The 16526-nt window shown below is 39.0% G+C and overlaps 1 protein-coding gene across 4 annotated transcripts in view; it reads left to right on the top strand.

Moving 5' to 3' along the window:
• Positions 1 to 16526, top strand: part of ksr2 (kinase suppressor of ras 2) — a 117110-nt gene that overhangs the window by 76072 nt on the left and 24512 nt on the right. For all 4 annotated transcript variants that reach the window (XM_037777587.1, XM_037777586.1, XM_037777585.1 and 1 more), the window contains 5 exons: positions 2656 to 2824; positions 4482 to 4523; positions 6945 to 7014; positions 10606 to 10654; positions 12606 to 12967. In XM_037777587.1, the coding sequence (XP_037633515.1) occupies positions 2656 to 2824; positions 4482 to 4523; positions 6945 to 7014; positions 10606 to 10654; positions 12606 to 12967 (692 nt within the window). The remainder of the gene's footprint in view (positions 1 to 2655; positions 2825 to 4481; positions 4524 to 6944; positions 7015 to 10605; positions 10655 to 12605; positions 12968 to 16526) is intronic.

Raw genomic sequence — 16526 nt, forward strand, 5'->3', positions numbered from 1 at the left:
ACATATTACATTTCTTCCATTTTTGGGGGCTGGAAAATGGTTTCTTTCTCAGGGGATCATGAAACCGTACGAAAATATCTTTCAGCAGTATTGATGTTTACACAGATGGATTTGTTTTCATACAGTGACTTTTTTGCAGCCAGCATATCTAACAATTTCTCAGTTCCAGAGGAAAAAAGTTGATCACAAGATTCCCATAGTGGTACGGTACCACTATGATGAAAATCTTGTGAACCAAATGTGTGTGTGAAAATAAGACCTTTAAAAAAATCATTAATTTTTTTCTGGTGAATGATAACCAAATCAAGTAAAAATATCTTTTTTATACTTCAGTCCTGTTGCTCCTGTATTATATTGTGTTTGAAAAAATGTGACTCTGCAGATACTTTTGCACTATTTTGCCCTCATGTCTAATATTATGACATCAAAACATAATGTTTTGTTGTGTGACAATAGAATAGTGAATAAATGTAGCGTGTGACACCAAAGATAACATCGAAAACACAACCTCAAACATCATAACACTAGATCCTGCCTTTACCTAATGTACGATGATCCACTGCCTGAAACATGTATTTACGATATTAGATAAACTGCTTCAATCAACAAAAGTACATTTTACAGATCTGTCGATAAAATCAACTAATCGATTAGTTGACAAACAAAAAGAGTGTTATGCTTGTTTTATGCCTTGATATTTGACCTGGTAAATATGTGATTGTTTAAAGGATACCTATAGAGCTGTGCAGGGATGACATATTTTTGTACGCCAACCAGAAAGTTAGAATCGCCCTGGTTCCCTCGACTAAAAGCCAATGAGATTTTTCCATTGGGTTTTGGATTATTGCAGAAAATAAACTCTGTGGCTAACACACATTTATGATACTTAAACATTTTGTTCAGCAAGATAATCTCCATAAATGAACACCACTTTTATGATTTTTAAAGTGTGAATGCAATCGCCAGAAGTAAAAAGCTAACGTCAGGCTATAAAGCGTGAGCGTGAATATGCATGGGGCTGTAAAGGCGGATGAGTCGGCATGATGACGTTTAGTAGTCTCATTTAGCCACTTGTTACCAACCGCTTTTTTTAAGACATATGAAAGCTTCAATATTCACGAGTGGGATATTTATTGACGTATTTTATATCGCTGAACAAAACGTTAAAATATCTTGTGTTAACCACGGACCTTATTTCAGCTATCTAACTAAAAACCCATTCCAAAAAACCCATTGACTTCAAGACGATGGAACCGGAAGTGTTAAAATGCTAACTAATTTCCGCGTTTTAGGACTCATTCCTGCACCACTCTATTAGATGAGAACAGCCACTAATATAATATTATTAATCTCTTTTTAGCTAATTCATTACAAATTGCATATAGTTTACATCATTTAAAATCATTTGTTCAATGCGTACCATAAATCTCCAGATTGATTTACCACCTTCAAGGCAGCCATTGATTTCCCTTCATTTCAGTGGGCTACAGAAATCAGCTTGCAGAGACTTGAAACTTGAGGAAGATAATCTATCAAATTGAAATTTTACAGTCAGTTATGTTATAATCACATTGGAGGGAGATTATCCAGTGAGAGCCTGGATAATTGTGAAACCTCTAACTGTTGGTGCATTCAAAGACCTGCTCTGACATCTGAGATTTAAGGGGTTGCCTGCTGAACAGAAGAAAAATTGTCATGTTTTTCAAAACACTAATGTTTGTTTACTGTTTGTCTTTTGGATTACATTTTCAAACTATGTAATTAATTAAGTGCTTCTCCAGCAGAGTCTGTACAATCAGAAATTGTATTGGGGGAAAAAAGTGATTATTTCTGAGTGATTACTGAAAAATGTGGCACACAAACAGCCTCTGGCTAATTAGACTCCATTATGAAATTATTATATAATTCAGCCATTATTTGAATTGAAATTGGATGGAGTCCAGACTGTGGTCGTAATGTAGATCTGGAAATTGAGTTTACATCTTCAGCTGAAGAGCTGAACAGATGTGAGCAAGAGCAGATTACTGAGGAGTTCAGTCCGGAGTTGGCTGTGATGAACATAAGAGGTGGCGATGGCAAGAACAGCTTGAAGGAAGACAAACTGTTTTAGATTATCACAGCAAAACAGATAATTAAATAACAGAGGTCATGGTGAGATCAGATCGGTTGAAGTGAACAAATGGAACACTCGGAGTTAGCTGATTGAGTGAAATATGTACTAATATGATTGCGAGTGTGCGTGTAAACTAGGTTTCCTGATTCAGTTTTAGCCAACCCTTTTTTGGGATGTTGGAGCATCCTTGAATGCACCACTGAAGGGAGTTTTGAAAATGCTTCCTGTTCACAACTGCAGCCCTACACAATAACAACATAACTCTGTCAGAAAAGTAAAGGCAGCATATTTCTCATTGTGATGGATTACCTCTGTCGGGCAAGTTTCACATCTCTGCGAGTTGATTTTCATATTTTACTGAAATTAATGAAAACCAAGTGCTGCCTGGAAGGAACAAAATCAATCTAGAAACTTGTGGTAGGATTCAGAAAGAGGCCAACAATAAAGTAGAGTGCAAGCATTTTGTGATTAACAGACTAAAAACTTGCAAAATCACCAGCATTGAAGTTTAAGTAACGCTTCTGTTTTCTGTCTCTTCTCAGGACCACATCCCAGTCCCGTACCAACCAGACTCCAGCAGTAATCCCTCATCCACCACCTCCTCCACCCCGTCCTCCCCGGCTCCTCCTCTGCCCAGCAGTGCCACGCCCCCCTCGCCCCTGCATCCCTCCCCACAGTCGGCGCGGCAACAGAAACAGTTCAACCTGACAGGTATCAGAATGGGTACCTGAATGAATGAATGAATGAAACCTTTATTGCATCTAGGGGAATTTGCTTTACACAAAGAGCATAAAAGAATATCAAGAGAATGTCAATAACCATATATGACAGCACGTAATATAACATAAACCATGAGCATCATAAAACCATCAAAAAACACTCAAATTCAAATATTTGACAGGGTTATCACAGAGGAAGCAATTAACCCTTGACTTACACTTTATGAGGATATCGATATACCCGATGTTCATCTTGGATAAACGTCCAAAAATAAGCTTGTGAATAATAGAACAAAGATACTCCTTGTACCTAAAGATTTTACCTCCTAATCATTTCATTTGGAGATTTTCTTCAGTATCAAAGGTAACTCACTGATGCTTACAGTGCAAACAGGAACTATTAATAATGACTTACGACAAACAAAGGCCAAAAAAGGGGGTTCAAGTTGTAGCCCAAAGCTAACTCACTTGCTTTGTCTCAATTCGGATACTTCTGTTAGTCACTGTGTACACTATGTACTTACCAACGTTTATGATACTTACATGTTTTGTTCCATAAGATAATCTTCATTAAATGAACACCACTTTTATGATTTTTGAAGTGTGAATGCAATTGCCAGAAGTAAAAAGCTAACGTCAGGCTATAAACGAACTACACCACGGTCGCATGAACGCGAGTATAAACAACGAGGCTGTAAAAGGCGGACGAGTCGGCCACCTTTTTTATGACGTATAAAAGCTTCAAGACTCACAAGTTGGATATTTACTGACATATTTTCATAACAACATTTTAAAATCTCTTCAGCTTGTGCTAAACACAGACATTATTTCAGCATCTTACTAAAAATACACTCAAAAACCCATTGACTGGTTGATTCAAGACGAGGGAACCGGAAGTGATCAAACTCATTTCGGGGTTTTAGGACTCATTCTTGCACCACTCTATTGCAAGAAGACGGAGCATTGCCGCCAAAATCTATCAGCTTTTATTTGTATAGTGCGATGTTCACTGGAGCAACCGCAACCGGTGCAGCTTCCTCAGCCGCACCTCCAAAACGTGTGAAAATGCCAGCCAAGATGGCGCTAGAGGAAAGGTCAGGGGGTCACCAAAGTCAGTAAGATACATTGTCTGGGAACCATGAATGTCTGTGCAAAATTTAATGACATCAACTCAATAGTTGTTGAGATAGTTCAGTCTGGACCAAACGACAGACTGACATTGCCAACACCAGAACCGTGTTGCTAGCCTGGCTAAACAAGCTTGAACAATTTAATATTTCATTAAACAATGTTTTTCATAAACACTGTCCTAGAACATGATGTACAACTCTCATGCAAATTAATGATATTTTTAAGTAGCCCAATTTATTCTGAAAATAACAACACAGTACTTGCATGGGACATGCCAGGCTAATTCATGTTATGACTATGCTAAAAGCTTGTACATAAAGGGAGAGAAAACAGAGTGTAAAAGTCAAATGGTTAATCAACACAAATTAAAATTTGACCTTTGAAGTTGTGCTGTGAAGCAAAACTGTGTCTTAATCCAGGAACTCATTTGAGTGTAAATACTGAATTAGCAAACAACCACGTAAGATTGGCAAGACTTCAGATCAAACTCCAGCTCTCCTTTTTGTTTCTTTCCGCAGCCTCCAGTTATTTCAAATACAAACAACAGTTCATCTTTCCTGGTAAGTACCTCATAATTGATCATTACCCCTACCCATAATGCACTACAACCAGGCCAGGAAAAGTATGGAGGACGAGGAGGGCTCTTTTGATGTCGGTGGTGATTTTCATCTCCTCACCTTGGCCTGCTTTAAGACTCTCGGCCCCTACACCCACTCGTTGCTTGTCTCATCTGGGCCTCCTAATGATTTGTCATTGCCCAGACTCTTTTCTTTTTGCCCACACCGGTACCACAGAGTCTTTGCTCATTTGGCAAGCTATTATAGCCGAGACAACCTGGAGTGGTGTGAGGAAAAGAATGAGGTGTAATTGAGAACTGGGGAGACAGGTTTTTGGAAATGCATGAATATACAGCACACAGCGGTGCCCAGGTTCTGATTATTGTCGCCACACATTCTGTTGTCTGTTTTTCAGTTTTAAATTACATCAGCTACCTTTATGAGCTGCATAACAACATGGTCAAACTCTACCACTTACTGTTAGTCCCATCAATCTAAAACCATTATGCTGTAAGTGGAGCTAATGCCACATTCACGTCATATTAAATTTACTGTAAATGCTGGCTCTTGTTTAGAAAAGAAAAGAAAAACACATTTACATAAGCCTCCCATTGGCAATTACAGTATGATTGCATTCATCTATTGTTTTTACACAAGCGCTCATTTTCGGTGTCACAGGGGGCTCGAGCGTATCCCAGCGTGCATTTTTGGTAGAAAGTAGGAATACCCAGCAAAAGTTGTCAGTCTGTCACAGGGATCAAATACAGACTGGCACAGATTCACACCATTGGCCAATTTAGAGCCTCCAATCCTGCTGGCTTGCTGGTCTTTGGAGTAAATCCATGCAAATATCCATGCAGGCACCACACAGAAAACAAAACCACGTCGTTCTCGCTGACGGTGCCAGCTGCTAATGCACCGTGCCACAAATGGAATGTTATTTTTTTTGTGGCTCCTGGTTTGTGTCACAAAATGTCACAGCGTGCCAACACGAGCGGCAAGCGTGGCAGCGAATCCCCTGATGTCTTTCAGAGGTAGATACCACACAACAGCTGACCTCGCTCATCTTACATGTTGAACAGGAGCGCTTCCAAAAAACAAAATAGCAGAGAGAATTCAACCCGCTGTCTCGCTTTCTACAATGATATGACACGCAGCACAGTGTATGCCTTTTGGAGAGATCGAATTAAATATGCTTGCTACATGCTTTAAAGAAGCATACTGTGAAGGTGCAGCAAAGTGATATCATGTAGCTGTATATCAACGCATCTCTCCATAGCGTGCCACCATTCCCACTGTGAGGATATTTTCTACATTGGTTGATATTTCCATACAAATTATGTCAAGAAAGAAATATGGGAATTCAATACAGATAGTGAGGGTTTTTCCATTGTGCAGCTAACATTTTCTGTGCTGCATTCAAACAATTTGCATAACAGGTTAATAGAAAAAAAACTAAATGTGTTCAATTCCAGCATACTGGCTGCACTGAGTGTTTTGAAAATCCAACGTTTTAGTCATGAATGGCATTAAATGCACATTATATCATTATATGGTGAATTTGATGCTTGTTAAATGTTGCATTTTCAAAACACTTAGTACCGACAATATGTAAGAATTGAATACTTTCCTTTACTGCTATCAAGCCCGCAAAAAAAAGATATGTTGTTGTTGATTTGATCATGCCAAAGAATACTTATGTGCCGCTTACTGACCCACTTTTCGTGCAGTGGTAGCCGTAAACAGCTGTTAGGGTCACAGGGCGTACTGAAAGGATAAAGTAGAAAGTAGCTGCAAGCACAGATCCAAATCTTGAACAGTATTGGTCGCCCGGTTGTAGTAGGAACAGAAGAGACAAATCACTGGCACTCACAGATAAAGAGTCTTTCTTAGTTTTTTTGGGGGAAAAAAGGAACGCATTTCAGCTATAAGCCATCAACAGTGTCATTTTCATACCGAAAGGATGTCATATACCAAACTGAGCGTCCTGTACCGAACGTTTCTATATGAATACACGTACGGTTACACCCTTATCAACAAGGTATTTTTATATCACGTAAGTCGGGATTTACACTAGCCTCCCAGTACATATGTAAAAATGTACCAATGTGGTCGTTTGAGTAAAAATCACAAAGTGGGAAGAAAGTAAGTTGAACTAAACTAAAAGAAGAAGAATTTTCTGGGAGTGAAATATATTCTGTGTAAAAGTTTGAAATGTATCAGCTTATAATCAAGCCAGCCTTAACCCCTTGATGCAGAGCTATAAATCCAGTTTAAGATGGAGATACATCTCTCCTACCAATAGCTGAAACCACCCACTTCCTTTCTAAAACAGGGAAAGCAATATAAACAATGTTAAAAATGATTTAATACTGAATTGTTTTAACTTGTTGGTTTGATATTTAATGACTCTAATATCCTCAGATGTTGCTCCAGAAGCTCCTCCAAGCAGAGCACCGCAGGTCATCCTGCACCCGGTCCTGTCTGAACCAGGGTGAGTAGATTCTATTACAGAAGTAATTCAATAAAACCACATGTCTACCTTTAAAGACATTAAGAAAGTACTTCTGATCTTCATCAGGCCCTCTCGGTTATCTTCCTCTCATCTACATGCTCCCTCGTCTCCTCCTCCATCTTCTCCTTCTCTCTGTGGCCGCTGGTCAGAGGCCAAGTCAAACTTATTGGAGCAAAGATATTTGGGTGACAATTTCAATGCGAGAGCCGACATGACGGATACTCAGAGACTAATGTTAGCATGGCCTTTAGTTCACGCTACACTTGGGATGCCAACTGGATTTTCAGTGGCTCTTTGAGGAAGCCAGTGGTCACGGGAAAACAACCGGAAGAGGAGGAGGAGTGATGAGATGCCTTTCGACCCAGATGTTAATTAGATCAGGATCTCAATCTATCATAAGAAACAGGGCAAGAGAACCTCCATCTATAGACGGATGATCAATTGTGATGAAATATGGACCGTGGATTATAATGCTTTGATCAATAGCAAATGATGTTATTAATTTTATTTTCTAAATATCAACACAGTCTTGAAAAGGTCCTAGACAGAGGAGGGCTGATGGTATGAGTTTTTAAATAATGGTATAGGGCACGGGGCTGTACATGTTAGTGATGGATTTGAATTAAAAAAAAGCTGTATTTGACGTCTTCATGCTACATTCCTGAAGCCGCTGGCAGCTTTGAGATAAAAAATGGAAAGCAACGTCTGGAAATAATGAGAATCGGAAGAAAATATAGGACACTAAATAATGTTATGCACACATCACAGTTGGCTCCATGTGTGTTTGAATAGACTGGGATTGTTTGAAGTCTAGAACAATATTCATTAGCATAATCATTATGATGTGACAAAGAGTATTTCCTGTATGTTCCGATTATATTCAAATGCACAAGGTGCGACAAATGCATGTAGGAATTCAAGCCAAGACAGGCTGGGCTCTATGCACACACTGAATTGCAGCTGACAGTTGTTCTCCAGGGAAGACAAGATGTGCATTTACATTGGCATATAATCAACCCTTATATTATAAATATATGAAATTATATAGGAAACAATAAATGGTCAAAGGCCACAGGGCGTTATTTGCCAACCCATCTAAGCCAAATGGGTTTACAGGCAAGTAAAATCTGCGTAGCTCATCATGAAACAATAATCTTTTGTCAAGCCTTCAACAATTATAACTCCCATGTGGCTTTGGCAGCTAAAACCTTGGATATCATTTTGTTGTTTGCTAACATAATAATCATGGTTTAACCTTTTATCAAATTGATGATGTTCTCAAATTTTACACTCATTACAGCAGTCGACTAAATACCCATTTAAATAGACACTGATTTAGATACTGTACCCCTTTAGGGCCATGTTTTAGCTTCTCAGAAACATCAATGAAATAAACCATCTATAAAGTAACACACTGTCAGGCCGAGGCTAGTAGAAAAGGTCTTCAAAACCAGACCAAAAACAGTAATTTTACCTCACAGAACAGGGAGTTGCTGGTCTACCGCTGCATTGATCGGTTACTTTGTTTGTGTTATTGTGTGACTTTCGGATCCGAACTAACGTGGCGTCCACACAGCAGTACATTGCTTAGCTTCCGTGCCAGTACTCCTGTCTGCTTCTCCAAACTGGGAGCACGCCGACCGCCATCTAAGTAACTGTATGTAACGTAAATACACTGACTATAAGGATGTATATATACTTTATATGTAGCAGTGTCATAATGTTGCATCCTACGTCAGGTCATTTTAGAAGGGCTTGGGAAAATAGCATTTTGATTCTAAAACATACATACTTTGACCACAATTTTAATGTTCAGATTTGAATACATAAGGGGAAGCTACAGAATGATATAAAAAAAAATACATAATGGACCCACCCTTAAAAATATCCTGGTTCAAGGAGTACTGTCTTTTACAGTAGCTCATTCTGAAAGCTTGTATGGGGGTGAGTGAAATATAAATTTCCCCACTAAGATCAGTCAATAAAAGCATCACAGTATTTATCTTGCCTTCTCAAGAGACAAGTAAATATATCCCAGTGTAATCTACATCAAAACAGTCACATTCAGGTAAACATTTAGAAATTAGATGATGAAGAAATCTCTTTAAAAAAGGGTGAAAAACAAACGCTCAGATTGAACCCTCGTGTCTTTGAGTTCCTGCTCATTACTAGATCTCAGGATGAACAATTTCACCATTTCTCACTCTCACAGGCTCTCATTCTCGAGTTTCCTTTTGACGAATGTGAATACATTAGCGCGGCTATGAAACCCACATTCCTCTGATTTAATTAAAGCTATTGTCCCTCCTTTCCCACATCTTTGTATGCTCCTGCGGTGGCAGCTGGCAGGTTTCTTTGGCCTTAATGGCCTCATCCCAGGGTTAATGAGGGCCTGTCTCAGACCCCTAACACCCGGCAGGTAACCCTCATTAGAGCAGAGATCAAACCGCTGGTAGGGGCCCTTGGCGCCACAGGAATCACATTATTTTATACGCCGCCTCACCTGTGGTTCCAGAGTCCAGGATTTCTTTGCGAACCAGTGTTAATATACCACAGAAAGGTTGCGAGAGGTTACACACTGATGTTTCACAGCCAGTTATGGACAGAGGAGGATGGGTTGAAGAGGGTAAAGTGGATTCATTTGTGTTGCGTCCTTGGCACCCATGGTGTAGGTGACAGTGTACACGCCGGGGTCAGAAATTAATAGGGGCTCAGGGCGCCAATGCATTTGAAATTTCATACCGTGAAACAACTGTGAAATTAAAAAATAGGGTCAGAAAATGCAGCCAGTAATTAGGAGTGCCCTTTCTTCCATTTAATCCTTTTTCACATTTTTTCCATTTATCTGTCAAATAGTCTTAATGTGAATGTGCTCTTGCCACCTGTGGACCACTGCAGGTGATCTACAGTATAAAAGCCTGCAGTCCAGTAACGTTTCACAGTTTAATCTGGGCATGAAAATACACAGCCTTTTTGAGCAAAGACATGTTTGGAATGATTTAGAATAAAACAAATCTGTGTAAAAACAGTTTGCAAGTCACAGTGAAAATGGCTTATCTCATAAGACTACAATAATGCTACATGGTGTATGGTAATCCTAATATTATGGCAGGTGCATTGACAAGAAAGCAATAACAGTTGTAAAGCAAGGCGCTTGATGCTCCTAAAAATGTTTATTTAATACAGCTATGACAACACATCTTCCATCAAGGTGCACATATAGACTTGATTGACCTAATTGAACACAGGTGTGGGTCCCATATTTTCCTTTCACAAACTCCACTCCGAGACGGACAACTGCTTTAATATCTAACGTCAGATGTACTAGATACATATTTTGGGGGCATCAATCAAGACTGCAACATTGTCAAGATACTAGATATCAAGAATGAATCACTTACACTTTATTAGGGCATTAAAAAACAAAACAGCATTTTAAAAATCTGATCAATGGAGCAAAATATTACGTAAAATAACAACAACACGTAGGCTCATCAGTGAAAAGTGACCAACTTCATTTAGGTTGTTTTCTCATGGATTTATTTCTACATCTATTCTTCTTGCTTTTAGGATTGAGGGCAACCCTTTACTTCAAATCGAAGTTGAACCTACATCAGACGTGAGTCCTTCTTTTGATCCCTGTTTGTGATGCTTTTGATATTATATGAATGTAAGTTTTGTCATCCATAATGTTGTTTTACTTCTCTCACATTTTTGTCAGTATGAAAGTACTTGTCCCAATGAAGACAAAATACAGCTCTCGTCATCACTTGTCGCAGTCATTTGCAGTGTTCTCTCATTTAGCATAATTTGGCTCGGCTCTCTGAGGAGCCTCCAGGTACATTTTGTGTCAAAAGCAGCAAGAAGGAAAAAGATGCAACTTCACGTCATCACTGTTCTGTAACAATGATATATCTTGAGAAAATATGATGCAGATTGCCTTGAATAATATTCCAGCAGGCATCTTTGAATAGGTCATTTTCACTCCTGCAATACATTATATTTAAAATCAAATCAGAATAAATCAGTCAGTTTTTCCCTCTGGCTGTTTTCCCCTTTCATAACTCTCTATTTTTGTATTGGTAATGGCCCAAACAGCAATCAGTATTTCAAACACACACAACTTGACAAAATTATTTTATATAGAGGCGACATATACTGTAAGTATGTGTAGAGTATTATTTACATATATATGTCACAGCATATTTAGGATTTAAACAGCACTGATTGCATATTTATTGATGACCTTGAATACATAAATATATTTGAAATAAACCTTGAGAAGAGTATGAAGAGATTCCTTTTTATGACTTCACTGCCATGCTGTGTTGGGGTCAGAAATGAAATAAAATTCAGATATAAAGATAGAATCATTGCATATGTAGTAATGTACAAAAAATGCCACACACAGAAGCACCACTTTAAACATTGTGTTTATGTGCTCATAAGTTTCTTGAAAATGTCATTCAGCATGAAAAAAGCATGAGAAATGACTAATCAACTAAAGAAATCTTAGTCGACTAAGACCAGAATGACCGATTAGTCGATTTATCGACTAAGAGGGGGCAGCCCTAGAGAATACATTTTCTGTCTCTGACTTTAAGGAGCAACTACCGTATCTCTGTCTTGTCTGTATTCAGCTGTAACAAATTCTGGACATCCAGTAATTAATAACATTAATACAGTTTACTAGTTGCTAACAGGACTGAGATCACTGGAGGAAAGGGAAATGTAAAACTGAGTGTCATCAGCATATGGTATGATGTATTGTGTTTCTTTATGATAATAACAAGCAGGAGCACGTACAAAAAGAAAGGCAGTTCACCAAGGACTGACCCTTGTGGAGCCCCAGAGAAATTATTTCTTTCTTTAGATTTAAAACTACCAATTGAAAGATAAAACCTCCTGTCTTTTAAGTAGCATGAAAACCAGTTAAGAACAGGACCCGCTAAACCAACCGGGCAGTGAGATCAAGCAGCACTAAAATTGAAGTTCTCTGTGAGTCACTGTTGATCTTAAGGTCATTGATTACTCTTATGAGAGCTGGTTCGGTGCTGAAACCTGATTGGTATGTATCATACAGTATATAGTGTAAATTGAAAGATATTCATCTAGTTGTTTGTATACAGGTTTTTCAAGTATATTGCTCAGAAAAGGAAGATTGGAAATTGGTCTGTAATTATTAAATACAGATGAATCTAGATTGTTTTTCTTCAACAAAGGTGAGATTACAGCACGCTTGAGAGAAACAGGGAAAATGCCAGTCTGCAGGGAGCTATTAATAATATTTCCAATGTTATTTTTGAACATGACACCACAAGGCATTACATTCAGCAGATAAACAAAATGTTTCTTATCTCTGAAACTCCTACTTAGTTTGGAGGAGGTTTCAGCAGATTGTAATCCTCCAGCTGCTGTCAGAATAAAAGCATTTGACTTCTTGGTCGAATATTTTAACACCACCTCTTCGTGTTGGATGAGGGCATTTTAATAACCATACTTGCAAATCTGTAAATCTGTGAAATGCAGGCCTACAGCTACCAAAGAAGTTACATTTTTATTTTTCACAGAACGAGGAGGGCAACGACGAGGACTCCGGCGACGAGTTTGAGGAGATGAACCTGTCGCTCCTGTCGGCTCGCAACTTCCCGCGCAAGGCCAGCCAGACCAGCATCTTCCTGCAGGAGTGGGACATCCCGTTTGAGCAGCTGGAGATCGGAGAGATGATCGGCAAGGGGCGCTTTGGCAAAGTTTTCCACGGACGCTGGCACGGCGAGGTGGCCATCCGCTTGATTGACATCGAGCGCGACAACGAGGACCAGCTCAAGGCCTTCAAGCGTGAGGTGATGGCCTACCGCAACACTCGCCACGAGAATGTGGTGCTGTTTATGGGGGCCTGCATGAGCCCACCACACCTGGCAATCATCACCAGGTAAGGATAAAGACGTGACAGGTTGTGTTGTACAGAAAGCTGGGAAATCAACTCTGCAGGTGTTGTAGATTAAACTTTTAGTTTAATGTTTTAAGTGTATTGTCCACCTCCACCTCTATTTGCAATGTATGCTATTTATTCCAAGCACCTCCATTTCCCTTGTTAATTGCACTGACAACGGTATCCAGAAACAACACACTCAAAAATCAAGTGTATTTTAATATGCATACTGACTTTGTTTGAGTATACTCTTCCAGTTTTCAAGTGATAACAAATGACATACTCAAAGCCTACTTGCGGTATGTAGTATGGAATTGGGACGCAGCTTTAGTTTTAAAGCATTTTGCTGCACAGTGCATAAAAAAATATATAAGGTCATGAGAACAGATATCATTTAAAGAAGGCAATACAAACAAATATAACCATAAAACATGAGAAGTTGTGTACAATTATGAAAAGCAGTATATTATGTGTTTAAGTAAATGTATTGAATTTTGGCACGTACACATGAGAGAATGTAGGAATATTGATAAATTTGAAGGAAAAACATGTGGAATCTGTTTAGTGAAAAGGCAAATATACTGTAGGGATTTATTATAATACAAATATTGTTATCTCAAAAAATATCAGCATGCCTACAGTATAAAGTATTGCAACCCAATTAAAAAATATATAAAATAAAAGATAAAGAAAAATACAGATAAGATGTGCAAATGTGCATCATATTGTAAGTGTGGAGAAAGCCAAACACTGCAAGTGCCTTGTGTATTGTCAGCACCATACACATTTATTCGAAATTAGGGCTGTCAAAGTTAACACGATAATAACGCGTTAACCCAATCTCGTTTTAAAGCCACTAATTTCTTTAATGCATTAACGCAACTTGTGGTTTTTAGGTTGTAGCGGGCTCAGTTTCTAAGCTAGAGTGAAGCAACTACTATCATATGAAACTAGAAAAAAACTAAGGAATCCATTCATGTCATACTGGCTGGTTGCAAAGGAGGCTAAATAACGCTCCAAACTTATGCCAAATTTTGGCGAGAAAAAACTGGCATGGCCATTTTCTAAGGTGTCTGGGTACCCACGAGTCTCCCCTTTACAGACATGCCCACTTTATGATAATCACATGCAGTTTGGGGCAAGTCATAGTCAAGTCAGCACACTGACACACTGACAGCTGTTGTTGCCTGTTGGACTTGAGTTTGCCATGCTATGATTCAAGCACATTTTTTATGCTAAATGCAGTACCTGTGAGGGTTTCTGGACAATTTCTGTCATTGTTTTGTGTTGTTAATTGATTTCCAATAATAAATATATACATACATTTGCATAAAGCCGCATATTTGCCCACTCCCATGTTGATAAGAGTATTAAATACTTGACAAATCTCCCTTTAAGGTACATTTTGAACAGCTAAAAAAATTAATCACGATTAGCTATGGGCAATCATGCGATTAATCGCAATTCAATATTTTAATCGATTGACAGCCCTGAACAAAATAATTGGAAATATTTATATATTTTTATAAAACATGTTGAATTAATATATTTGCAATGTAGATAAATTTGCAAATATGTACACACACTGTAGGTAATGTGGAGTTCCAAATTGAGACAAAGGGTATGAAAAATGTATAAAAAAAAACACCTTGCTTTTCTCACTGCTCACATTTGTTCCTCACTTGCTTCTTGCGGACCACCGAGTCTCCTGAAAGTTGACATCACACCTTCCGAAACGTGTGGTTTGCTCTGCTTCTGTATTCTGAACTAGGCAGCTGTTTGGCCTCCAGAGCCGGTCCTTGTCCCCCCGGGACTCCTTTTAGATCAGCCACAGATCGGCCCCCCTCTGGGACAATGAGTTTAGAGTGGCTGACAATGAAGCGTGCAGAGGTTATGATTAGAACAGGCTGCTAGAACCACCCACATCGCCTGCTGTATTTGTCTTGACTATAGTGGTTGGAGTGATTTCTCTCACACAGTGAATGGCTTTAATTATTCCACGGATTAGTGTTCACGTTTTTTTGCAGCAAGCATTTTCTCATTTGAAACAAGGGAGACAGGCCTGTGTTCTTGTTAAAGAACATCACAAGGAGAACGCTCTCGTTTAATTAATTAGCTAATAATGTTCAAAAGGAAATTGTTCGGATATTTGCCACTCTCCCACTGTCATCTGCACAGTCTGTGTGAACAAAGAAGGATGTCTCGCTAAGAAATGATTTACCCCTTTGATTCTTCTCTTTTCTGTTTTTGTTTGACGGGAAAAAAAATAATTTGTTTTTCCTTCATTCTTTATTAAGAAAGTAAAAGAAAGACCGTGATTTTCATGCTGGATTCACAGTTTAAAAAATGATTCGGGAAACAAAGCTAAATGTAAAAATTTGACTCCATGCCCATCGCATTCACCATGGCTGTAAATTTCTTTTAAATAAGGGATTGATTGATTGAGATGCGTGATTGCAGTTGATGCCAGCTGAGATTGTCGTGAGTGCAGGAGAGCTGACAGATGAGCTGGCTGCTTCTCAAAAATCCTCACTGCTGATTGCTGAACATAATAGCAAATGTCAGTGCAAACAGGTGGCTTTGTTATCCACCAGTACTCTGCTTCTCCTATTACACGGTTTAGAAAAAGGGTAGTAAAACTTCAGTTTCTCCTATTCTTTCAGACTGAAGTGGAAAATTAATGATGTAAAATTGTGGTTTATTGGTTTATAAAGGATGAGAGTGGGTTTATTAAAGATGAGAGGTTGCATTAGTGGAAACATAAAAATTGATTGTTTCATTTGTCACAAGTTATTTTGGATCGATTTCTCCGGGTTAATAAAAAGCAGGGACATCTGTGATGTTACTGCTTTGTTTTTATCTATGGATATGGCATAATTACTCACATACGTGACTTTCAGCGTGTTGAAGTGGCCCCATTAGCTTTTCATAAGCTGAGTACCATGAATCGCTGCCCCTGTGGCCTTAGTATGGCTTATACATTCTGTTTGTCTGAGGTGTAATTGTTGTCATAAGACGTAACGTGTTCGCTGTCGACTGAAGTGACACTGAAGCCATGAGCAACATCTCTGTGTTGAAAAGAGCCGGAGGAAAGGGAGCCACTAAAAGTGCATCTGCTGTCAGGTCAACGTTGGGAATGAATATGCATGAACTGTTGGCTTCAGGTCCTTTGTTGGTCACCTGCGTGGCACAGTCGGGGTTGAGGGCTTCAGGTGTGAGGCAGGGGGCGGCTGTAGAGCTGTCTATTAATATGCCGTTGTGATGGCACCCCTCCAGAAATATGACACCACCTCCACGCATCACCCTGGCACTGAGTGGGCCCACGTTTCAGTTCAGAATGATGGCATTTTATCCTCTAACAACATCTCAAACTGCTTTAACTCACTGACACACGTGAACTTCTTGTGTTTTGGGTTAAAGTGGCAAAAACACATTGAGCATTAAAAGACCACGTTAGATGATGGTTAGATGAAGTGAGTGCAGCAATGTGAGAAGTGAACTGAGAAGATAAAGGGTATATCTTGTGTCAACAGTTATTTAAAAAGAGAGTACTTGAAAA

Source organism: Sebastes umbrosus, chromosome 8, assembly GCF_015220745.1.
Source record: "Sebastes umbrosus isolate fSebUmb1 chromosome 8, fSebUmb1.pri, whole genome shotgun sequence".
Lineage (NCBI taxonomy): Eukaryota > Metazoa > Chordata > Actinopteri > Perciformes > Sebastidae > Sebastes > Sebastes umbrosus.